Source organism: Mytilus trossulus, chromosome 2 (genome assembly GCF_036588685.1).
Source record: "Mytilus trossulus isolate FHL-02 chromosome 2, PNRI_Mtr1.1.1.hap1, whole genome shotgun sequence".
In the NCBI taxonomy this organism is placed as follows: domain Eukaryota; kingdom Metazoa; phylum Mollusca; class Bivalvia; order Mytilida; family Mytilidae; genus Mytilus; species Mytilus trossulus.
Genome location: NC_086374.1, coordinates 77,864,060 through 77,891,448, shown reverse-complemented (window position 1 = coordinate 77,891,448; position 27,389 = coordinate 77,864,060). Strand labels below are relative to the sequence as shown.

The following is a 27,389-nucleotide window of genomic DNA, read 5'->3' as shown; positions in this document are numbered from 1 at the left end:
TTGTGATATTTTTACCTATTATGTTTGTTTTTTCTTCACACATCGTTGTCCATTTGATGGAATTTGATGCGACTGACATACAATTGAGAGGGCAGTTTAGCCAGCTATAAACCAAGGTTTTATGGACCATTCTTACATCATATCAGGAATATGCCAGAATACAAAATGTATATTCATTCGTTTCAACTTTGATGTGTTTGAGTTTTTGATTTTGCCTTTTGATAAGGCACTTTCTGTTTTGAATTTTCATCGGAGTTCAGTATCAATATGTGATTTTACTTACAGTATTACGTTTCCTCAATTTTCTTTTTTACTGCCATGATCCCGGCTGATTTTCTATCAGGACGGTTTATAGCATTTCGTCGGGGTCACTTCCCCTTACGTCACAAAACCGGAATCGCCATATTTAGACTGCAGTGATTAATTTTGATAAACATTGACTGAAAGCAATCGATTTTAATAAGAACAGGTATATATGTTAATATTCAAATATGTCTGAAAGAACGTTGAATGAAGAATTTATGCATTGATAACCTCATTCTTGAGTTATAAGTTTGCGATTTGTGGCATAGTTTATCTAAATTTGGGTCAGAGACTCGCACATAAAAACAGTTTCGCTTTTATTTTTCCAAGGGAACAATATTTTCTTTGAACATGGTATCAGAATCAATGCAAAATATCTTTTTCAAAATTTCAGGGTAATACATTCATGAGATATATTCAACAGGATTGATGCTGGTAAAAGATCACATCACAAAACTTATTATAATGATTCATTGATCGTAAGGAGTGTACATTTTTTCTTAAACAGTTAATTGTACAGCACATGAATAAAGGTTTTTCCCTTTTGAATGATTTTTTTTATTAATACATACAAGTTATGTCTTGTTAAATCAATTAATGTTTTCAGTTGCCCTAATTTAAAGTAATTTAAACCATAGAGGCAGATGCATCATGACAGGTGCTTGGGGAATGGACCCTCCTTTTCAGTGTATCATTAGATTCCATCTGTCTCACTAATAAGAATACATGTTACAGACTGTGAAACTCAGATAAGAAGATTTGGAAATTTTGGTCAGGAGATTAGAACTCAGATAAAATGTTTTTTTATTGACATAAATTTAGTTGTAAATGTAACAATATTCAATGTAGAAGTTGTCTTTTAAAATGTTTTTTCTTCAAATTTCCATCAGAATGTTATATGTTTATAGTACCCTTGTCTGTCTTTTAGAATGATATCACATATGATTAAAAAAAATATTGAGAAGAATCTGTTTCTTGTTTTGTTTTTGATAATTGATTTTTCACTGCTTGCAAATAAATCATGACCTTTGTGTATAGATTTGTATTCATGTCTCCGGCTTCTTATCAGAGGTAACTGTATAGACAAATAAGAAAAAAATTCCATACTGGTATATTTATAACATGATAAAATAATTAAAAAAAATAGTGAACCCTTTCAACACTATACACGGCATATGCTGCCATGACATACGCTGTCCGCCACTGCTATTCGCGGCATACATTTGTATGCTGCGATGACAACAGATTTTCCATAAGGACTCTTAAACCATTCATGTCCTCTCTAATTTTTCCTTGTATGAATGAAGGATATACAAGGTCCTATTTACGCTTGAAATCCCGACAATTTTTATCGAAAATCATGCAATAGAAGGAAAATTGATCGAAAATAATAACAAATATTTTGACAAATGCAAATGGCGGAAATTGGAAACGAAGCTGTAAAGTTTGAAATATTTCAGCATTTCTCTGGTGAAACTGACAACGAGGATTAGTTCGTTTCTTGTTATCTCAATGTGTTTATTACATTCAATTCATGTTGGAAATATGATTTGATCGATCATTACGAGGTGTAGTAAAAGGGGGGAAAACAGAAGTTGACTGATAATTTTGAGGACGGAGCCACTGATTTGTGCCAAGATTATATGTACATAATAAGTTGTGTATGGTGCATTACGCTACAGAATCAAGCAATTGGTGTCTTCTTTATTATATGGGAGATAAAACAACAAAACAGATAAAGTCTAAAACTAGTTTTTATTAACCATGTTAACCGGATTTTTGTGACAAAAATGTCAGTTATTAATTTGGGGCTGCTCGGCAGGCGGGCGGCAATCAAATGTTGTCCGTGCATTAACTCATGAACCGTTGAACCAAAGCTTTTAAAATTTTAATATGTTGTTACTGACAACTAAATGAAGGTCAAGTTCAATAATGGCAATTTTGACTTTTACCGTTCAGGAGTTGGTTCTTGAAAGATTGAAAAATGGCGTTCCAGTCGTGTCCGTGCATTTACGCATGAACTGTTCTACCAAAGCTTCCCAAATTTAATATGTTGTTACTTGTGACAAAATGGAGGTCAAGTTCAATAATGAGGATTTTGACTTTTACCGTTCAGGAGTTATGGCTCTTGAAAGATCATAAAATGGTGTTTCCATTCACGTTGTTGCATTTACTCACAAACCATTCAATCTAAGCTTTTCAAATTTTAATATGTTGATACTGATGACAAAATAGAGCCTCTAGATACAGCAGTCTAAAATGGAAAACACTGTTCTAATGAATGAACACAAAAAAATGCAGCAGCAGCAGCCATTTTTCTATTTTTTTGTGTAGCGTTAAAAGGGTTAACAATAAAAATCGTTTTTCATAGTTTTTAAGCAGCTCAGGATTTTGTAAAACATCCTTAAATTTTAAACACCTAATGTTTTTAACTGTCATCAACAAATATAAGTTTTTAACTACCTTAACTGGCTATACAGCCCTTGCACAGTCAGTCTAACTGTCATTAGAATGTCAGAATTTCTATATGAATTTCAATTTAATCCTTGTTTAAAATATAACCCATTTTCATGCAACTTAAGACAGGATAAACCAAAGGGAAGTACATGTAAACTATATTTTTTTTTAAAACACAAAGTTTTTATTACACAACGGCAGTTAGCCATAGGTAAAATTTAAAAACTTTGATTACCAGCAGAATGTTTGACACCCAAGCTGTCAAGTGAAGCTATATAATATAACATCTTCTTTGATTTATAGGTAAAATTTAACACAGGTGTCAATTACACCCGTACATACATGTAGTAATAAATTATTAAAAATTGCGGTTGAACATTTTCATTCAAGAAATATTAAATACACAGGATTTTTTTCACCTTAACGGGAGGAGACTCCTGAAAACGGGATTATTATATTCCCGTCTGGAGGTTCACATGTATGAATAAGCAACAAGATGCGAATAGAAGTATAATTTAGCAACAAAAAGACTATTTAGCGACAAGAAATTTAAAGTTAATATAGATTTATAGAAAGAGTCAATATTTAAAGTTATAAATTAAATCATCACACATTTTTGAAACATTTATTTATTTATAATGTGTATTTACAGTAAATAATTATTACATTTTCCTGTCATATATTGATATTATTATTTATGCCCCACCTACTGAAGTAGAGATGCATTATGTTTTCTGGTCTTTGCTTCCGTTCGTATGTCCATCTATCCCGCTTCAGGTTAAAGTTTTTGGTTATTAGGTAGTAATTAATGAAGTTGAAGTCCAATAAACTTGAAATTCAGTATACATGTTTCCTATGATACTGTATACGTAAGGTCTTTCTAATTTTAGCGCCAAATTAGAGTTGTTTACTTCAATTTCATGTACCATTGAACATAGAAAATATATTATATATTGCGAGTGGGACATCTGAGAACAGTACTCAGATGTCCCACTCGCAATAATTATATTTTCTACTGGGGACACATTCTTGTTACTTGTTTTTTAGAACATTTATATATTCATTTTATAAATTTTTTTAACACTTTCTTTGTCTAATATATATAATACTAGAACACACCCGTGATATCACGGGTTGGTGACTGAACTAAAGTATATAACTACATGTATGTGCAAGCCTTATTTTAGTATTATTATTGTCATCTGATATTTAAGTCATGCCGATTATAAGATACACAGTTTTCTCTGCTTTCAAATCTTTCTGTTTGAACCCATCCAACTGGAACTTATCAATTATTGCATGTATTGGTAATTGGTAATATTAATCATTTGGAAAACAAAAGGTCCTGGAATGGAGTAGTTTTTAATCAACAGCAATGTCCTATATTAGTTATAAATAAAGTTGAATTCTTTGATTTGCTGTTTTACATCATGCCCGCTAACAAATTGAAAACTGTACCTATACACCTTATTTTTAGTCCAGATTTTAGTATTCGTATTGTTATCTTAGAAAGTCTTACTAATTAAAATACTACAATAGGTAACAATTTGACAATTTAGTAGTGTCAACCCTGTGATTATGACCCTTGTATATAGCATGTTAATCCTGAATACACCGTTTGGTGGTGTGCCTGTCAGATGTGGAACGTACAGATCGGCGTTTTGCATTTGCGCCGATTTTTTCTTTCATTTGCGCCGATATTTTCTTTCATTTGCGCCGATTTTTTTTACAGGTAAATTACAGGTGAATAGATATAAAAAGATGTGATATGAGTGCCAATGAGAGATCTCTCCATCCAAGTAACCATACCTGCCAACTGTCACTATTTGCGGGGGATTTCCCCCATGGAGACTCCCAAATTGAAATTTTAAAAGAGCAATTATGTCCACAATTTCAACAGAACAATTAATTTTACAATGAATTGAGGCTCATAAAAGTATGAAGAAACCAAAAAAACAACATTACACCGAATTTTAAGGCCCCCTTGAAGATTTTTTAAGAGTATGGCAGCCATCTTGCATGCAAAACCCCCATGGGCATTTTGAAAACTTGGCAGGTATGAGTCATGTTATTTTTCATTTAACATTATAGACCTCTTCCATTAGCCACTTGTACAAATTTATGAATTGTCAATCATAACATGTATATAACTGTTGTCCCCTGCTCACAGTGGGGAGGTGGAAGAAGGCCTACAAGATACATCTCCAGACATTTTCCCTGAACGTAACCGTAGTTCTTTAGCCTCTGTCTTTAGATCATCTGCCACATATTTATGCTCGATCTGTGTTTTGACAATAAAATCCATGGTGACTCTGGCTATACACAGTTTTATCGTACATTAGTAAGATATTAAATTCCATGTGGTGAACCAACGCCTGTGAAATCGTTTTGGTAGAGTCCCTGAAGTGGATACCTTGGTATGCCGGGTTGTCAAATCATGCAAATGAATGCAATCCTTAAATAATAATTAAAATTGACAACAACACTTCAAAAGATCTGCAATTTTATTATCTATATCTACATGTTTCGCCTGCAGATCTTTTGAAGTGTTGTTGTCAATTTTAATTATTAGTAAGATATGTTGTTATATTTCAGGACACTTATCTTCCGATATGTATGGCCCTTGATGATTACAGAATTGTCTCCTCGTCTAGTTTCAGTGTGCAATATGTCTATCATGTTACAATGAAGTTGCAGAAAAATATGAATCAATTATTATCTTAAACATAAATGAAAAACCAAATAAGAACCAAATTTTACCAATGATATAGTACATGTACAAGTATTAATTTACCTGTAAATCTAATTAAGAGCAATTAAAAAATCGGCGCAAATGAAAAAATGAAATCGGCGCAAATGAAAGAATGAAAATTTTCAAAATCGGCGCAAATGTCATACGCCCGTACAGATAAGGTAATATGTTACAGGACATACTATTGGTATTGGACTCCACCCGGAACTTCTTAATTATTGGCGATATTAATTACGTGGAAAACAAAAGGTCCTGGAGTGGTGTAATTTTTAATCTACACCTTTGTATTATATCAGTTATATATAAAGTTGAATTCTTTAGTTCATTGTTTTTACGTGATGATGGCTGACAAATTGGACCTCGTTATTTTAGTATTATCATGATTATAGATACTCACTGACTGCATTCAAAATGCATTATTTGTGCATCATTGTCATGAAAATACAGACATAATTTGTGAAATACAATGAACTGTAATCACTGAAATCAAAGAAAAAGAAAAGTAATCAAAATAAAACATTAATATTTTACATCATATTATTTTGTGTTTCGCCTCATTAAATGATCATGTATTAAATTTGATTGAAAACATTGTCAACGGTTGAGTTTAAAACAAGTCTTCACTATTTACAATAATTGTATATTTTGGCGCATGTAATTTTATAGCCCGACAGTACACGTGTCACAAAATTAAAGGTGCTAATTGGATGTTATTTTAGCAATTACACACGAAAGAGACAGGTGTATCCCTATTCTTATTTGATGTTTCTCATTGTATGAAAACAGTACATACATTATCTTAAAATATTCTTTTAAATATTTAATAAAACTACACAATCCATTTCTTCTTTACAAATTTTAATGTCTTCATCTACAAAATGTATCAATATAATCACTTTACTACTGCTCCTACAATGTATATAAAAACAAAGTTCAATGGATATATTTTTTATATAAACATTTAGAGTAAGTATTAATTTTAATAAGATTTTTTTTCAATTTCTTCTACATGTAGCTGAATATTCTTCTTGAGGGTTCTTTAAACACTTCTTATCGCTTTTTAGCTATAAAGGGAGACCTGATTTCATTTTTACCCAGGGTGCATTTGCCCTCAGTTCGTTCTCTCTACTTTGTAAAAAAAAATATAAATATTTTCAAAAGGCTTTAATTACTTGTCTTTGGTGGATTAATAATAAAAACAATATTTTGTTTTGAGAAACTAGTTAGCTTGGAATTGATATAAATAAAAACAATGATGTACAAAATTGAATTGTAAATCATGAAAAGGAATTACAAGTCCATTTGTTATAATTATACTCTGGATTTCTATAGCATAGTAATCTCAGTTATACTGCATACATTGAGTGAATAGAATTATTTTGTAATCGAAAAAGAAAAATACATTGTATTCCAGTATTCTATTATATTACATGTTACGTACATGTATATATGCAAATTAAACTGAAAATAATAATTTGGTTGCAGCAATACAAATATTCTATGATATTTCATCAAACTTTAACATATTCTGCTCAAATAATGAACATCATAATCATATGCAACTACATGTAGACAACAATAAGAAAAAAATGAAATCTGGGCGAACAGGCACTAGAGCGATAGGACCCAGATCCCTTTCCACCAGCCAAATCAAGTGAAAACTAATCATCAGATGTACCACCCCCTCCTAAAGGAAAAGAGAAATAACAGAGCCAAAATAAAAGCCATGTGCAATAGAGTAATAGGTTTGTGTGAGGGAATCTAAATCACCATCACCAATTCTGTCTATTGAGTTTCAACCACCTACATCAGACTACATGTACAGCTTCATCACCAGTAACACCACAAACTCCTGTCACCCATTCTGACAACATGTTCCACAACAAAATGACAAGCAGCTTAAAAGTAGCTGATTGAAAACAGCCTACATTTTTACATGTACTTGCAGCCATAATATGTAACATACTGTTATCTAATGTTGAAGTTAATAATGAGAGGTTACTACATGTACATGTAGCTCAGGATGTTTCCAATCAAACTTCATTTGAACTTCAACAACAAAATGAAAGACTCATTCAATTTGTATAGGCCTATTAAAAAATCAACAGTAACCCTTAAGTGCATGCTTTATCTCACAGACTATGGGCCACATGACTGCTGCGTACATGTACTCCAACATAACTTTTCTTTTGTAGTTTAACCGGTTGTTAGTTTTATAATCCTGGGGCCTCACCCACGCCCGGTGTTGAGCTATTTTAACTATACTGTTTTGGTGTTGCCTGTTTGTTGAAGGGCTTATTGTTCACATTCAGTCTACTCGTTAATGGATACATATTTTTGTTGTTATCTCATTGACATTTGACAACCATTATCACATTTCCTTATTTTTATGTTATTTATATTATTTTGTAGCAATATTCCGCAATGAAGATAGACTGGAGACCAGTTGTGTTACTGCTATCCTGTTTAAGTATTGGTTTGTCACAAAGTAAGTTACAACATATATATCCTTAATATATATATACATTTCTCCTATGGTTGTGGCCTGTTTTCTTTTTCTTGCATGAATATATATTTTTCTTATCTGGGATATGAAAATCTGCTTTGATTTGTTTGGCTTTATATCAAGTATCATAAGACAATATTATGGCATTTCCTTTGACTATTTGTTAGGTCATTCATTACTTTCAAAGGTTAAGAGGATGTATATTTTGTCCATGGCAACTTATGTCTATGTAATAGACCACTTTCGAGTTCAATCGTCACCGGCAAAAACTCGTCAATTATACACGCCTTCATGACGTCATTTACCAGATAGAGGGGCTCGCCTGTATCCCTGCACTATTTACATTCATCAAGCGTCTTAGTTATCGTCTTTGTGCAGGATAAACTAGAAATAATGGTTGCTCTGTAGGTACTTACTGACATTTCCCTAATGACAGCAGTGTTGATTGTCAATTTTGAGAATTCAATTTGCCGAATAATTCGTACAATATAGAAATATAGTTTTCCAACCACTCGCTCAACATTGGAAGGAAGTGACGACGCCCCTAAACGCACAAATGACCATGATAAAGGCGCGTATAATTGACGAGTTTTTTCCGGTGACGGATGAACTCGAAAGTGGTCTAAAATCTTCAATAATATACAAAGTACTCACACATTTTACCCAACAATTTTCTTTTTGTCAAATTTTATAACATTTTGAAGTCTAAAAATGTCTGATACCAAAGTTTGACACTGGAAAAGAACATTTAAAGTCGTTACTGAAATGTGCAAAAGACTAGATCAACATTTCACAGAATTTTTTATTTTAAACATTGAACACAAGAAATTATTTGAATCTGGAATAATTCTAATCAATTTTCCAGAATTCAAAATTATTCCAGATTCAAATAATTCTTTGTTTTGAGAGCTTTGACCATAAACTAATAGAAATAGGTTTTACAACTTGTTAAAATTGGATATTGCTCTCCCTATTTTATTTTGATAGTAATAATAAACTTTGCTGAAGGCTTGTTTATTATGATATTGAAATTAAATAACTCAAGTTGATATCAAGCATCCCATTCATGATTGTTATGAAACCTATAAATACACAATGTATATTGGGATCTTTTCATTTACATGACATAGGCAACCATTTATTTTACTTAGTGTAATAACGTTACCAATTAAAATATACTAATGGACTTAATATAATCTAAATCAATTTTACACATATCCTTGTGAAAATGCCCTATATCTGTCATTGGCTTCTTGTATTTGTTCCTTTAATGTGTTTATTATCGCAAAATTGCAAAGAAATACATTTATATACTGTATATACACATGTACAATGTAGGTGTCTCAAAAATAAAAACTTACTGTTTTATATCATGAAACATAGTGATTAATTTTGAACTTTTGTCTGCTGCTCATGATCAACAATCAGAAAAATGTTAATAATTAATTTATACTGAAATATCTGAAATTTTTCAGACTTCATTTTTGTCAAGACTGATTTTTGTTGCAAATGCAAGAAATAACGATTCTACATTCCATTCACAGCAGCGGATCCACAAATATTCACTCTGGTTAAAGTTTTTGAAATTTTAATAACTTTCTTAAACTATCTGGATTTGTGCCAAACTTGGACAGAATTTGTATTGATTATGTTGATTATGATCAAAGCTACATGTAGTATCCAGAAGAAAATTTGGTATAAATTAATTTCCTGTGTTCCTGTATGTTACTTACATGTATAAATGGACTTAGTTATTCTTCCAGTTATCATTACAGTCTTGTAAAATATTTATAAGATCCATCCTGGAATTTGACCAAACTTGGACAGAAGCTTCTTACAAGTTACAATCAAAAGATGGTATAGATCTTGAACACAAAATAATGATGTACATATGTGTCATGTGAACATGTTTTAAAATTAGGTATTGAAATCTGCAGTATCAAAACCCATTGTGATGAACAGAAGAGAACAGTTTCTTTGTTCATTTCTAATCTGACCATTTGCATATCAAGTTATCCATTACTATTTCTAGCATTAATACTTGTTATTTGTAACTTGTAACCCATTTTATTTGATAGTCAACTAGTTTGACTAAATAGAAATATAATATTTAGGATGAATCAGCTGGGTTGAATATATCCATTTCTTAACTATGATAAATTATAACTAGTAATAAATAAAGTAATGGATAATGCCATATTGTAATATGCACACACCTGGTTAAGTGTTTTTTGTTATTTATTTAATGCATATCATTGTGTAAGAATATAAATATTGATGATAAACTTTTATTTGTGGGGATAGTACACCAACTTCTATTTAAAGCATGTTTCCAACACTTTTGACATATTTCAAAATTATTTTACAGGAAACAGAAGACTTTTTTTTGATAGATTAATAGTTAATAGTCACTCCATATGTATATGCAGAATGTGGTTCTAGTGTACTAAAAGTAAAATTGTAGTTAGGTGTAAGTTGTCAAATATTTTAGAAATGAATAAAATATAATGATGCATGAAGTACAGATTTATGTTACCCACAGAATCCCCCAAAATCCCCCAAGGCTTTACACAAGTATATCCTTGGTAAATCATGAACAAAATACGTTTTTTTTAAATTTGAACTAAAATAAGTTATTTATTACTGCATTTAATAAAACATGGTCGTATTCAGAAAAAATACATTGAAAAGAATTCATATAATCGTATTTTGACCATATATACAAAACAGTGGCTTTGATTTGATTAAATATTGTAAAAATAAAATTCCATTTTTCCGTATTATACTATAAATGGACTTAGTTTTTGCTGCGGGGAAACAAAACATTCACTCTGTAGTTAAAGTTTTTAGAATTTTAATAACTTTCTTCAACTATCCTGGGTTTGTACCAAAGTTGGACAGAAGCTTGTTTATGATCATAAGATAGTATCCCGAAGTAAATTTTGTAAATAAATAAATCCATTTTTTCTATATTTTACTTTTAAATGGACTTAGTTTTTGTGCGGGGAACCATTACATTCAATCTGTGGTTAAAGTTTTTAAAATTTTAATAACTTTCTTAAACTATCCTGGGTTTGTACCAAACATGGACAGAAGCTAATTTATGATCATTAGATTGTATCCAGAAGTAAAGTTTGTAAAAAATTACTTAGTTTTTTCTGTAAATTTACTTTAAAATGGACTTAGATTTCCTTACAATCATAAAATAGTAACAAGAGGAATATTTTTATTGATTTTTTTTCCTCATTGTTGTTGAGCCTGTGATTTACAGCAAAAGTAGGCGAGACACTGGGTTCCGCGGAACCCTTACAAATTTTTATACATTATAGACTATATATGTTTTGGACTTTGCTTTCAGCATTATTTTTTTTTATGAAACTTTGGTAAATTGTTGATATCTGTTGTTGTAAGCTCCCTTATGATTTTATAAATTTAAGATTTTACGTTTCCTAGTTATGAGACTTTATTCATAAAAAATGGATGATTTTCAAGCTTTTGGACAATAATCAATATTCTTAAAGTGATTAGAGCAGTTTTCATTAAATTTTGATGACTGATTAATATCTATTGAGATAACACCTCCTTTTAGGTTTTTTTTTTTTTTATTAATTTCCGATATAACATTGAGAAGTTTTTGAACTTTATTGAAAAAGGGATGGGCATATCATGTGCTCATGGCACAGCTGTTTATTTTGTAATTTCTAGTTTTTTGACAGCTATAAATTATGTTTTTTGTCTTTCAGGGACAGGTTCACTCATTCCAACTTCAAAGAATCCATGTATAGGACAGAAGATGTGTGGTGAATGTATAGCTGTTGGAAAAGACTGTGCATGGTGTGAAGAACCGGTATATTCATTGTACACTCTCTTTCTATAAAAATTAAACATGTAATTTTAATGCCCCTGCCATAGTGAAGGGAGCATTAAGTTTTACCCTGGTCCATCTGTACATCCTAAAATTGGGTTTCGTTCTTTAACTTTAGTTTGCCTCAACCAAATGTTAACATATACAATGCTGATTACCACAATAAAACAGATCAAGTTTGAATTTTGGTTGGATCACTTTTACCATTCTAGAGTTATGCCCCTTTTACAAATGGAAAAATTGGTGATAACATTGGTTTCCGTTTTTGTCGCAGAAAGCTCGACATAGGGATAGTGATCCGGCAGCGGCTATGGCGGCGGTGTTAGCTCACTTCTTAAAAGCTTTATATTTTAGAAGGTGGGAGACCTGGATGCTTCATACTTTGTATATGGATGCCTCATGTTACGAAGTTTCCGTCAGTCACATGTCCAATGTCCTTGACCTCATTTTCATGGTTCAGTGACTACTTGAAAAAAAAGTTAAGATTTTTTGTAATGTTAAATTCTCTCTTATTATAAGTAATAGGATAATTATATTAGGTATGTGCGTACCTTGCAAGGTCCTCTTGTCCGTCAGACAGTTTTCACTTGACCTCGACCTCATTTCATGGATCAGTGAACAAGGTTAAGTTTTGGTGGTCAAGTCCATATCTGAGATACTATAAGCAATAGGTCTAGTATATTCGGTGTATGGAAGCACTGTAAGGTGTACATGTCCAACTGGCAGGTGTCATCTGACCTTGACCTCATTTTCATGGTTCAGTGGTTATAGTTAAGTTTTTGTGTTTTGGTCTGGTTTTTTTATACTGTATGCAATAGGTCTTCTATATTTTGTGTATGGAATGGTTGTAAGGTGTACAGGTCTACCTGGCAGGTGTCATATGACCTTCACCTCATTTATATGCATGGTTACAGTGGTCAAAGTTAAGTTTTTGAGTTTTGACCTTTTTTTCTAATACTATATGCAAAAGGTCTACTATATTTGGTGTATGGAAATATTTCATGATCTACATGTCAGTCGCGCAGGTTTTTTTTTACCTTGACCTCATTTTTTATGGTTCATTGCGCAGTGTTAAGCTTTTGTTTTTTGGTCTGTTTTTCTTAAACTATAAGCAATAAGTCAATTTCATTTGTTGTATGGAAGAATTGTTAGCTGAACATGCCTACCTGGCATGGTTCATTTGACCTTGACCTCATTTTCATAGTTCAAAGGTCAATGTTTAGTTTTCTTGGTTTATGTTAAGTTTATGTGACAGTTGTAATAAAGCTTTATTATTAGGACTATCAACATAATATCAATGATAAGAAAAAAAGGCGAGACATTTCAGTGTGTGCACTCTTGTCTAACTTTGGTTTGATTCTACCAATTGTTATGAAACTTATACACAATGGTAGCATCACTTTAACTGTTCTAGAGTTATGCCCATTTACAAATGGAAAAATTGTTGAATTTTTTGTTTCTCCAACTTAAGTTTGCCTCACCCATACTTATTCTCAATGCTTATTACCTCAAAACACAGATCAAGTTTGAATTTTGGTGGTGTCACTTTTACTTTTCAGGGCTGTTCCAGAAAATACTATGTCCCCCCAAGGGAAGGCAATTTTTTTTAAATATTATGTGGGTGGTTGTATTTAAAATACCAAAATGCAAAGGAAATGCTGTTCTAATTAAATTTTATTTCTGTGGGTGGTGGGCCGCCAGTGGGGGTTAAAAAAAAGTGCCGTCCCTGGGGGGGACATAGTATATTCTGGAACAGCCCTCAGGAGCAATGCCCCTTTACAAATAGAAAAATTGCTGAATTTTTCATTTCCGTTCTCTAACTTTAGTTTGCCTCAACCAAATGTTATGAAACTTATTCACAATGCTTATTACCACAAAACAAAGATCAAGTTAGAATTTTGGTGGAGTCTCTTTTACTGTTCTAGAGTTATGCCCCTTTACAAATGGAAAACTTGCTGATTTTTTTCGTCCTTATTTAAATGTTATGAAACATATACACAATGCATATTACCGCAAAACTCAGATCATGTACAAGTGACTCAGTGTTCTCCCCAGAAATTGTGGATAGCATCACATTTGGCGTAGAAAAAAAAACTTAATTTGTCGCGTCATGGCAATGCTCTATTTCCTTTATGTTATATACGTTATTGTTTTTACAAAATGTATTATATTGTTTGTATGCTATAGGCCCTTATTTGGTGAATAAAATATTCCAATCCTTCCTATTCTTTGTGTCTTTATTGTAACAGTATTTTCAGTTTATGTTTTTATACGAACGCAAATTTTGGAAAAAATTTTCGTCGTATATTGCTATCACGTTGGCGTCGTCGTCTGCGTCGTCGTCGTCGTCCGAATACTTTTAGTTTTCGCACTCTAACTTAAGTAAAAGTGAATAGAAATCTATGAAATTTTAACACAAGGTTTATGACCATAAAAGGAAGGTTGGTATTGATTTTGGGAGTTTTGGTCCCAACACTTTAGGAATAAGGGGCCAAAAAGGGCCCAAATAAGCATTTTCTTGGTTTTCGCACTATAACTTTAGTTTAAGTTAATAGAAATCTATGAAATTTTGACACAAGGTTGATGACCACAAAAGAAAGGTTGGGATTGATTTTGGGAGTTTTGGTTTCAACAGTTAAGGAATTAGGGGCCAAAAAAGAACCCAAATAAGCATTATTCTTGGTTTTCGCACAATAACTTTAGTTTAAGTAAATAGAAATCAATGAAATTTAAACATAATGTTTATGACCACAAAAGGAAGATTGGTATTGATTTTGGGAGTTTAGGTCCAAACAGTTTAGGAATTAGGGGCCAAAAAGGGACCCAAATAAGCATTTTTCTTGGTTTTCGCACCATAACGTTAGTATAAGTAAATAGAAATCTATGAAATTTATACACAAGGTTAATGACCATAAAAGGAAGGTTGGTATTGATTTTGGGAGTTTTGGTCCCAACAGTTTAGGAAAAAGGGGCCCAAAGGGTCCAAAACTAAACTTTGTTTGATTTCATCAATTGATTTCATCAAAATTGAATAATTGGGGTTCTTTGATATGCCAAATCTAACTGTGTATGTAGATTCTTAACTTTAGGTCATGTTTTGAAATTGGTCTACATTAATGATTAAGGTCAAAAGGGTCCAAAATTAAACTTAGTTTGATTTTGACAAAAAATGAATCGGTTTGGTTCTTTGATATGTTGAATCTAAAAATGTACTTAGATTCTTGATTATTGGCCCAGTTTTCAAGTTGGTCCAAATCTGGGTCCAAAATTAAACTTTTTTGATTTCATCAAAAATTGAATAAATGGGGTTCTTTGATATGCCAAATCTAACTGTGTATGTAGATTCTTCATTTTTGGTCCTGTTTTCAAATTGGCCTACATTAAGGTCCAAAGGGTCCAAAATTAAACTAAGTTTGATTTTAACAAAAATTAAATTCTTGGACCTCTTTGATATGCTGAATCTAAACATGTACTTAGATTTTTGATTATGGGCCCAGTTTTCAAGTTGGTCCAAAGCAGGATCTAAAATTATTATATTAAGTATTGTGCAATAGCAAGTCTTTTCAATTGCACAGTATTGTGCAATGGCAAGAAATATCCAATTTCACAATATTGTGAAATAGCAAATTTTTTTTTAATTAGAGTTATCTTTCTTTGTCCAAAATAGTAAGCAAGAAATATCTTATTGCAAGAATTTTTTTTAATTGGAGTTATCTTTCTTTGTCCAGAATCAACTTAAATCTTTGTTATATACAATATACAATGTATATTCACTTTTTACTACCAACTGATAAATTTAAATAATCTTTACCATTCAGTGATAACAAGCAGTTTTTTACATCTCAATATTTTATGATGTATTTAAATGAGTAGTTATTGTTGCAAACTCCATTAGAATATTTTAATTGAGATTAGTTTTGGAATAAGGGAAAGGGGGATGTGATTAAAAAATTGGGTTCAATTTTTCTCATTTGAAATTTCATGAATAAAAAGAAAATTTCTTCAAACATTTTTTTGAGAGGAATAATATTGAACAGCATAGTGAATTGCTCTAAGAGAAAACACAAATTTTAAGTTCATTAGAACACATTCATTCTGTGTCAGAAACCTATGCGGTGTCAACTATTTAATCACAATCCAAATTTAGAGCTGAATCCAGCTTGAATGTTGTGTCCAAACTTGCCCCAACCATTCAGGGTTCAACCTCTGCGGTCGTATAAAGCTACGCCCTGCGAAGCATCTGGTTTATATTCATTTGTAGTTTCAGCATTATTTTTTCCCACTTTGGCCTAATAAAAATATATGTGTGGTTCCAGTTACCCTACCTACCCAGCTAAATTATAGAATGGTTTATTTTAGTGCAACCTGTATAGATACAATTGCACTAAATATGTAGTAAAAAACACTGGTTCTTGTAAAAAAAAAAAGGGAAGAGAAAGTATTATATACTAGCAATAAAATTTAAATTAAAAAGCTTTCTTTATCATGTCTATGAAATATATTGGTTCATGATCCCAGTTGTTTCTTTTTATCAAAATGATATATATTTTTTACAAAGTTGTCTAAAAAATAGTCTGTTAATGCTTAGTTTTCTCTTTAGGTATCATTATTTTCTGTCTACTGTACCATTTGTGAATATGTAGTTAATATCGTAAAATGCCGGTTTTTCATATCTGGTCCGGTTACGATCAGTAATTTACAATAAAATATTAAATGGCCTTTGGAAGCAATGAAAAATACGAAAATAAACAATGTTTTACAAGAGATTGAGAATGAAAATGGCAATAATTATTTCGAGTTTTTTTATGATTTTCTGATAACATTTTCTCCTTTTCGAAATTTGTGACTGCAGACCAGTGCAGAACACTGAATGGGTTAGTGTCACTTTTACAGTTCTAGAGTTAAGTTCCTTTTTAACGTTATATGCAAGTGGTTGCATCCTCTGTGTCCTAGGGACACATTCCCAATTTATTTAAATCTATAGGATCAGATAGCCTCATTATAGCTATAGGATTCTTTCACAACAATCAAACATATTATAATGAGCTCACAAATAGTGTTTGAGATCTACATGTAACTTATCAAATGCTTGTCTTAATATAACAGTTGTAATTATTTATATGTATTGTACAAATACTAATGTCAATTTCTTCTTCTCACTGTTGAGAACACAATGATGAATGACCAGTACTGTTAGATTTATAAAACCAGAATAAACATTTTGTATTGGATTTTTTCAGACCTATGATGCAGAAAACAAAGAAAGATGTAACTTATTAAGTGAACATTCCAACTGTAAACAAGAACACTTAGTCTTCCCACAAAGCATTTTAGATAGAACAAAGGTAAGCTGATAATCTGATATAGGTCCATGAAGGCATACAACTCCTCTAGATAAATCATTATTTTGGTTTAAAAATTTAGAAAAAACCACCTGTCCTAAGTCAGGAATCTGATGTACAGTAGTTGTCGTTTGTTTATGTAATATATACGTGTTTCTCGTTTCTCGTTTTGTTTATATAGATTAGACCGTTGGTTTTCCCGTTTGAATGGTTTTACACTAGTAATTTTGGGGCCCTTTATAGCTTGTTGTTCGGTGTGAGCCAAGGCTCCGTGTTGAAGGCCGTACTTTAACCTATAATGGTTTCATTTTTAAATTGTTATTTGGATGGAGAGTTGTCTCATTGGCACTCACACCACATCTTCCTATATCTACATATAGTTAATGTTGTCAAACCACGAAAATTGATACCCACAAATAAAAGTACTGTCACAGGATAGCTTTAATTTTCCATCATGTTTTTATTTATCATTTGTTTATTTAAGAACTCAGCACCAAAAGATGGAACCAAAACAGATAATCCTATCCAGCTACAACCACAGCTTATCAACCTTAAAATGAGACCAAGTAAGTCATACACCTTAAACTACAGCCACAGCTTATCAACCTTAAAATGACCCCAAGTAAGTCATACACCCTAACCTACAACCACAGCTTATCAACCTTAAAATGAGACCAAGTAAGTCATACAACCTTACCTACAACCACAGCTAATCAACCTTAAAATGAGACCAAGTAAGTCATACACCCTAACCTACAACCACAGCTAATCAAACTTAAAATGAGACCAAGTAAGTCATACAAACTGACCTACAACCACAGCTTATCAACCTTAAAATGAGACCAAGTAAGTCATACACCCTAACCTACAACCACAGCTAATCAACCTTAAAATGAGACCAAGTAAGTTATACAACCTGACCTACAGCCACAGCTAATCAACCTTAAAATGACCCCAAGTAAGTCATACACCCTAACCTACAACCACAGCTATTCGACCTTAAATGAGACCAAGTAAGTCATACAACCTTACCTACAACCACAGCTTATCAACCTTAAAATGAGACCAAGTAAGTCATACACCCTAACCTACAACCACAGCTAATCAACCTTAAAATGACCCCAAGTAAGTCATACACCCTAACCTACAACCACAGCTAATCAACCTTAAAATGAGACCAAGTAAGTCATACAACCTTACATACAACCACAGTTTATCAACCTTAAAATGAGACCAAGTAAGTCATACAACCTTACCTACAACCACAGCTAATCAACCTTAAAATGAGACCAAGTAAGTCATACAACCTTACCTACAACCACAGCTAATCAACCTTAAAATGACCCCAAGTAAGTCATACACCCTAACCTACAACCACAGCTTATCAACCTTAAAATGACCCCAAGTAAGTCATACACCCTAACCTACAACCACAGCTTATCAACCTTAAAATAAGACCAAGTAAGTCATACAACCTTACCTACAACCACAGCTAATCAACCTTAAAATGAGACCAAGTAAGTCATACACCCTAACCTACAACCACAGCTAATCAACCTTATAATGAGACCAAGTAAGTCATACAACCTTACCTACAACTACAGCTAATCAACCTTATAATGAGACCAAGTAAGTCATACACCCTAACCTACAACCACAGCTATTCGACCTTAAAATGAGACCAAGTAAGTCATACAACCTTACCTACAACCACAGCTTATCAACCTTAAAATGAGACCAAGTAAGTCATACACCCTAACCTACAACCACAGCTTATCAACCTTAAAATGACCCCAAGTAAGTCATACACCCTAACCTACAACCACAGCTTATCAACCTTAAAATAAGACCAAGTAAGTCATACAACCTTACCTACAACCACAGCTTATCAACCTTATAATGAGACCAAGTAAGTCATACAACCTTACCTACAACCACAGCTAATCAACCTTAAAATGAGACCAAGTAAGTCATACAACCTTACCTACAACCACAGCTTATCAACCTTAAAATGAGACCAAGTAAGTCATACAACCTTACCTACAACCACAGCTAATCAACCTTAAAATGAGACCAAGTAAGTCATACACCCTAACCTACAACCACAGCTAATCAACCTTAAAATGACCCCAAGTAAGTCATACACCCTAACCTACAACCACAGCTATTCGACCTTAAAATGAGACCAAGTAAGTCATACAACCTTACCTACAACCACAGCTAATCAACCTTAAAATGTGACCAAGTAAGTCATACACCCTAACCTACAACCACAGCTAATCAACCTTAAAATGAGACCAAGTAAGTCATACACCCTAACCTACATCCACAGCTTATCAACCTTAAAATGTGACCAAGTAAGTCATACACCCTAACCTACAACCACAGCTTATCAAAATTAAAATGAGACCAAGTAAGTCATACAACCTTACCTACAACCACAGCTTATCAACCTTAAAATGAGACCAAGTAAGTCATACAACCTTACCTACAACCACAGCTAATCAACCTTAAAATGAGACCAAGTAAGTCATACAACCTAACCTACAACCACGGCTAATCAACCTTAAAATGAGACCAAGTAAGTCATACACCCTAACCTACAACCACAGCTTATCAACCTTAAAATAAGACCAAGTAAGTCATACAACTTAAGCTACAACCACAGCTTATCAACCTTAAAATGAGACCAAGAAAGTCATACAATGCAACTTAACCAGTAATTAGGAAGAGTTTTAGCAGCAAATGTTTTAGAGAGTAATGTTTGCCACACATTCTGAATTTAAGAATGGAATATACTTTTAAAGGGGCACTAGTCAAGATTTGCTTTCACTAAAAATCCTTAAGAATTGGTTTCATGAAGACAATAGTTCAAAAGCTGTACATTTCTGAGGATTTTGAAACAAGAAGGATTTTCATACTCCAGAAAGTCCATGGAAACTTGTTTTGTAATAAAACTTAGCCATTCAAGTATACAAAACATATTCAACTTTTTTCTGAATTTCAATATTAAACCAAAGTCAACAAAAACTACCACAAAAACTGAAGACAACAACAAGTTCTACACACAAGTGATAAAGATAAATCACTCTTTGTGATGATTGTTGTCTTGTCTCCAGAAAGTAAGAACTGCAATTCTGGATTGTTCTGTTTCTGATGATGTCAACAGAGGTGACAATGTATTTGTTATGAACTTTTTAATGCAAATTAATGATATTTGTAATAGCATTGGCATTTATCTTTTCCACAAGATGGTTTAGCCCTACACCTTTAGCCATGGTACATTGACTGAATATTTTGCATAGTTAACATGTAAGGTTTTTGTCATTTTAATTTCAATATTTGTAGTATATTACCTAAACTACATACAGGTGAGACTTATTTTTGTATTGACAGTTTGTTTTCAGTGATTGCTGGTGATTATGAAAATTTCTCCTTTTATTTCATTCATAATTCTTGACTTGTAAATACAAATGTCATCACCTCTTAAGACTTCTAACATGCCTATTTATTTTAGATGACCCCCAGAAATTTACCTTGAACTTTAGACTTGCCAATAACTACCCAGTGGACCTGTATTACTTGATGGACCTGTCCTACTCCATGAAGGACGATAAAGAAAAACTAGCTACATTGGGAGTTTTAATAGGTAGGTAGTTTATAGTTCTGTATTTGTGCTTATTTATGTAAATAAGTTGGGTTATTTTGATACACAATTGTATGGTTTATATGTACAATGCACATATTTGTCGCTGGGCTTCTAAAATGTTGTAAATTACAATTTTTTTCAACAAAAAAATATGTCACAAACAGGCTTTGGAAATTTTGGCAAAATGCATGCTTCCAAAATGTTGTATGTTAACTTGAACATTTTTGTAAATAGCAGTGAAATAAAAACTTTGACATTTCTGGATTATCCAAGAACTTAAAGTATTTTCACAGAAATAAAGAAATGTACAATTATTTTTTTCCCAAAGCCATTCTACAACGATTTTCAAGTTTTCATACAACATTTAGGAAGCAAACTTTTCAAACAACTGACATTGGCAATTTTGTAATATGTCTTATTTCACACATTTTGATTGGTAACTGTGCTATTTTGTAATACCAAAGATTTCCTCTCGCCCAGACCATTGGTGTCAAAAAGTATTTTTAGCCAAAAAAAGTCATATACGACATTTTAGAAGCCCAGCGACGATATAATATATGTAGAGCATTAAACCCTCCCAAAACCTAGAACAACGATGTTACAGCACAACATAATAAACTTTAAAAAATCTGTTGAAAAAGGCTAAACTCATCAGATTGATACTAAAAAAAAAATTATTACCTAGACAGGAAAGAAACAAAACACTGATCTGGGAGTACTCTCAGTTAATGAAAGCTAGTTCAAAGCTTGTAATCATGTGCAGTTGACCGCATCATATGATCATTTTGACATTTTTATTGGAGGTGTTAGACTTTTACCATAATTTGACTATTGTATTACTACCACATAGACACAATGTGACATACAATTTGATTCCTCAATTATATGCTCACCAGGTGATAATGTGCTATGGCATAGCAATCTGTTTTTGTAAGTAGCAGTTTTCGTGAGTTTAGGAAAGAAATATATTATTCATGGATGGATTTTCGATTTCATGGTTTTGCCAAAGTCTGCATACAGTCAAATAGAAAACTTGTACTTTGTTGCACTTTCAAATTTCTTTTTCATGTATTCTCACCAAAATTGGTACCCAACCAAATATAAGGAATCCACAGTAAACATTATGTGTTGAAAAATTTAGAGTTCTAACTCATTTTATTTTTGAAAGAACAAAACCATAGAATATCATCATGATCATTGTTGTTACCTAATTTTTATGAAAAAATGGATTAAAACTGTTACAGAAAAGATAATTTTAAGCATTTATTAAATGCTATGCCTCTTCTTGTATTGACAGCTAACGAAATGAACAACATTACAGAGAACTTTCGTTTAGGATTTGGATCATTTGTTGACAAAGTAGTGATGCCATATGTTAGTATGGCACCAAACAAGTATGTATTGAGTCTAAGGGGACATGTATGTGTGATGGTTACAGTCTGACATTTATTTGGTTCAGAGGATTTGTTTTTTATAGAACCTGCTAGTAAAAAAAAAATTATGCAAAAAAAATATTTGCTTGTTGTGATTATTAGGTTTTAGATAATTTAGAGAAATTTGATGACAAGATTTGTTTTTAGGAATGAATTACTGGTTACATATTCATGTAATTGCCTTTGTTTATGTATCTGACAATTTAGTTCACAGCATAATCAACATTTTAAATTAATATGAAGAATTAATTCTTTTTAATAATTTAAGGAGAAATAAGAAAGAATAGTTTATTATAAAGAATCTTGATACAGTTGCAGGCTTTGGTACTTTTTGAAATTTAACTTTAAAATTAATTTTTATTTATAATAAAACCTCTCAGATCATACTTATTACAGATATGTGATGTTTGCATGGAGGTTTCTCTTGAAACTGGCATGATGAAATCTTTGCATGAAACTTTTGAACAATACTAATAAAATGTAAATGTATGGCCCTGTTGAAATTAACAACAAACTTAAAGCTGATATCCTTTTAGGTATTGTACCCAAGTCTTAAATAATTGAATTGGTGGTATTTTGCTCTATTGATCACATTACTATACATACTTCACTGAATTTTAACAAACAAATGATAATATATAATTAATAGTTCATAATTTAACCAATAACTTTAATTGTATTAATTGATGTTATCATTAACACCCATTTTTGTGTTTTTGAGGAAGGAATCAAGTAACAACAGGAAAGAAACAATTGATTTGTCAATATAAAAACTGAAAGCTACACTGTGTATTTTATTAAAGAATGAAAATGAGGTCTTATCTTTGTAGATGTAAAGTTATTGACTTCATGTTTTTATTTACAAACTGCAGATAAAGTCCACAAAAGGCTTCATATAAATGTTCCACAAAATATATATTCTGCATCATAAAATCTGCTCTGTACTGTTTTTGGCAAATCTAGACTAAAATTTAGGGCTTAAACGATACTAATCACATCCATTTGAATATACAAGCTGGAAAACATGAACTTTCTTGAAAAATAAAGCATACCTTTAAGTACTTGTATTGAAATTTCAATATGAAAAATCAGCAATAAAAAGTGCTTTTATTGATATCCTTTTTTTTCGACCAAAATAAAAATAAGTTAAATTATTTTCTATTTCTTTATAACATCTTTGTTACAATATTACTTCACATTTTATTCCAATTATTTCAATGTTTGTGCTGAATTTTAAGTATCAGTAAAATCATTATAATAATGTCAAATTTAGAGTATATAGATTTTAACTGTCAGCTTGAAAGAAGAAAAAAGTATATACTGTATGTCAGAAAGCACATTAATTTTATAAATGGGATTTATTATATTAATTCAAATGAATGATATATAACTTTTGATATGATTTGAATGTGTGTCTTCTTTTATTTAATATGCACAGATTGCAATCACCTGTGACCTTTGTTTCTTGCATAAATAGTTTCTCCAAGGTTTTACCTTTCTAAAGTGCATGGTAATTTGTCTTCACCCAATGCTTGATTTTGTTGTGATTTTGTGCATCATGTGACTTATCTTTGACCACAGATCTGCAGGCACAGACAAACCTACGTAAGTGAATGAAGTGATATAGCTTGCACGTTACCTATAGTCTTGCTGCTCTCAGTCAATCATATTCTTTGTCTCTTGCTATTTGACTTTTCATTGGATATGGCTGAAAGATATAAACATGAAAAGTCATATGTAGAAGACTTAAAGCCTTAAATAGCTTTTAGTAAAATATTGACCTAGTATCCAGATTTACAGATAAACAAAATGAAAAACAAAATAAAATTGAGTTTTGTTTTTTTCACCCTAATAGTTTGACTCTTTACCTTCACAGGAATTAACAGAATTGATTGTTTTGCAGTGCAGTATTTTTAACATGTGTACAGTTTCTGTAGAATCAGTAACTCCTTAGTGAGCTTTGATTAAAAACAATTGGGGAAATTCATAGATGGCATAGAAAAAAATCAATGTAGTTGCAAATTCACAAATATAGTACAAAGTTCAATGTATATTTTGTATATTTTTGATATGAGGAAGTTTATTTTCAAGTGAAAATGATTATGTAATTAAAAAACTGATAAAATGAGTTTCTGTGTCTTGGCTACACAGTAGAGGACAGTACCTTCAAATTGAGAGTTTTAATTTATACAACAGATTCTTTTCCACTTTATTTTTAAATAAGATTATCTTTTATCTTCATCAGGTGAGATAAGTTATGAGGATTTAAATTAGATAAGATCATTCTATCCCCTTTCAGACTGAAACATCACACTAACTATCCACAAAATTCCTTTTCCTCTTAACTGTTAAAAATCCTTGGTACAGGATTTGCTGATTTCACAAAAAATATGTTCTTGGATTTTTTTTATTGTGGTTTTATATTTCCTTCTTTTTGGACTATTTTGTGTCAAACTTTTCTTGGCTCCAAATGAAGTGAACAATTTTAATTTTTGATCTGGGTCTTTGGTCTGGTATACATGTTACCTCAATCAATTGCATGCAGTGACACAATTCCAGTCTTGGTATTGGTCTCATTTAAAATTACCAAGAACTTGTACAATATATATTTTTATTGAGGTGTTATAATATGTAACTAAGCTATCTCTACCTAGTATAAAATCCATGAAAATCAATATTTGATGAAAAAAGATGAATCTGCATATAGTATTAATATATGAAATAAATTTCTAGATACACTATTATTTTTTTATGATATATATTATAAAAGTATTATAATTTTAATGCACATTATATATTTTTTAGATATATATATATATATATTATAACATATTTATTGTATGTTTTATCCAAATAAGACATATATATTATCTCTATGAATAGTCATATTGGCTTCTTATTTTCTCTTTGTAAGGTTGAAGGGTTTTGATATCAGTCATGAATTATTCACATTTAAAGTGGTTTATCTGGAATTGATTCTTCAAAACTTTATATGTCCGTTTTGATTAATATATTTTTTCTGTTTATTGATATGGTTCTGAGAATATAACATGATCTAATTATATAATTTATTAAATAAGAGTAAAAGCTATTGTGATTATTTTCATCAAATGAATAAATATGAACCTATCAGCGAATAATGAAAAACTCTGGCAAATGTTAAATTTATTTTTTCACCTATGGAAAAATACACTGGATATTGGGAAGAAAAGTTTATTATTCTTTTTATATTTTCCCAGGTTTTCTATTTGTAAATTAAACTTTGTCATAACAGTTGTTTTTAAAATACTTAGCTATTAGCAAATGCGAGTATGTGATGACAGTAATTCAATAGCAGTACATTTCTGAAGATTTTTATTAGATAAAGAATTTTGAAAAAATATCCATATATACACACATGTTTTATATTGTAAAACTTAGCCATTGAAGTATATAAAACCTATATATTTTTTTTTTAATTTGAGGTATCATAGGACTCTTACTCACATATAAATCAGATTATATAAATTTTTTTATTAAAAATTACCATATTCTAAAAGCTTAAACACTGCATGAAATTTGAACTAAAGATAGTGGAAAAGTGCATGTAGCATGTTGATATTTTAGAAATCAGCTCAAATCATCTTCATGTAATTTCTTGAGACAGCAATACATTTTCTAATGATCGTTACATTTGCATTATATTGATAAATCTAGTCATTTACATACTACATTATAGACATTTGTTATTCGTAACCCCTTTTAGGGGCTCACTCACTAAAATGATTTTATTTTCTATAGGTTTTCTTGTATCAATTATATTATTTTTTTTCAAGTTTCAACAAAATGTATTCTTCCTGTTATTTGTGCCCAATTTTCAATCATTATGTAGAAAAGTAATAAACAAAGCCAAAAAAAATTGTTTTCATCATAAGAAGGATAAGGCAATTTAACTAGATCTGTAACTAGGTTAATGTTAATGTGTTTAAAGTTGTATGACATCCATCACAGAGTAGAAACATTGCTTGATGATTTTATTTTAATGTGACAGTCAACCCTTACTTCTAGTTATAAAAATGATCTGCTGTTGAAGTTACATGTGGTTGTTATAGTGATTAGAAGGAAAAGTAGACATGAGTGATCTTGAGAGCGTTTTTCATTTGAACTATGCCTCTACTAAAAGATAGCTGATGTTCAGCTTCTATTCTTTTACTTTTATTACAATGTTAATATATCATTTGACAATTTTACAGTCTATGTCAAACTGTTTTCTTCATAATCACTGTAACTGAGATGATTTCTAAGTACAAAATAATGTAATACAATTGTAATTTATTTCTAATATTGGGCAGTGATTATGTTCTTGTTAGATCAAGTATGATTTGTTAATTTTTTTTATGAAATAAGGAACTCCCTCAGGCAAAGATCTTTTGTGTGTATTAAGGTCCTTTTTAGTCATAAGGTTCAAGTATTCAATTCGATGAAGGTTAATCAAGAAAATGCTATTTAAAATTTAATTGCATTCAAGCATTTTGAGAGTAATTTATGAAATGGGTGGGTACTTTGGAATTTAAGATGGTGATCCCTAAATTTCTTTGTGGTTGTATATTGCAGACAGAAATTCACACTTTTTTTTTTACATACAAATAGAAATGAAGGACTGCAGTTTAATGATTCTTAACAACATGATCACTGTCTTTATATTAGAAGAAGAGCTTGATTGCTTTGATGATCATAAATAAATTATCATAATCAGAGAAATTTAACAACTGTTACTAACAAGCCATATGGACACATGGGATACATTCCCTATTTATTTTTAATTGCATAAAATTTTAAGTAATCACAACTGGAAGGTCAACCTGATATAAAGAACTATTTAAAGGTGGTTATGTCAGTCCGACTGGGCTCATGTGACCTTTACCTTATTTTCATGGACCTGTAGAAAGACATTGTTTTCAAAGATATAATAAAATTCAGACATTATCTGAAAAACAGGCAAGATATTATACAATGTGTACTCTTGATTCCTCAATATAAATTGTTTTACTTCAGTACATTAGATTACTTTATTTTGGCCATAGTAATTCCATAACGCATGGT

The 27,389-nt window shown here is 31.3% G+C and overlaps 1 protein-coding gene across 7 annotated transcripts in view; it reads left to right on the top strand.

Annotated features, from left to right (window-relative positions):
* The first annotated feature begins 344 nt into the window (after positions 1–344).
* LOC134708042 (integrin beta-PS-like) overlaps positions 345–27,389 on the top strand; it is a 62,407-nt gene continuing 35,362 nt past the window's right edge. Inside the window, exons 1-8 of one of the 7 annotated variants that reach the window (XM_063568295.1) lie at positions 345–469; positions 7,925–8,000; positions 11,762–11,865; positions 17,124–17,228; positions 17,710–17,791; positions 20,743–20,874; positions 22,172–22,268; positions 23,889–23,912. In XM_063568295.1, the coding sequence (XP_063424365.1) occupies positions 7,937–8,000; positions 11,762–11,865; positions 17,124–17,228; positions 17,710–17,791; positions 20,743–20,874; positions 22,172–22,268; positions 23,889–23,912 (608 nt within the window). In that variant the 5' untranslated portion in view covers positions 345–469; positions 7,925–7,936. Of the gene's footprint in view, positions 470–7,924; positions 8,001–11,761; positions 11,866–17,123; positions 17,229–17,709; positions 17,792–19,661; positions 19,695–19,790; positions 19,807–19,885; positions 19,919–20,742; positions 20,875–22,171; positions 22,269–23,888; positions 23,913–27,389 lie in introns of those variants that run through there. The other 6 variants (XM_063568296.1, XM_063568298.1, XM_063568299.1 and 3 more) reach the window with 6 other exon arrangements.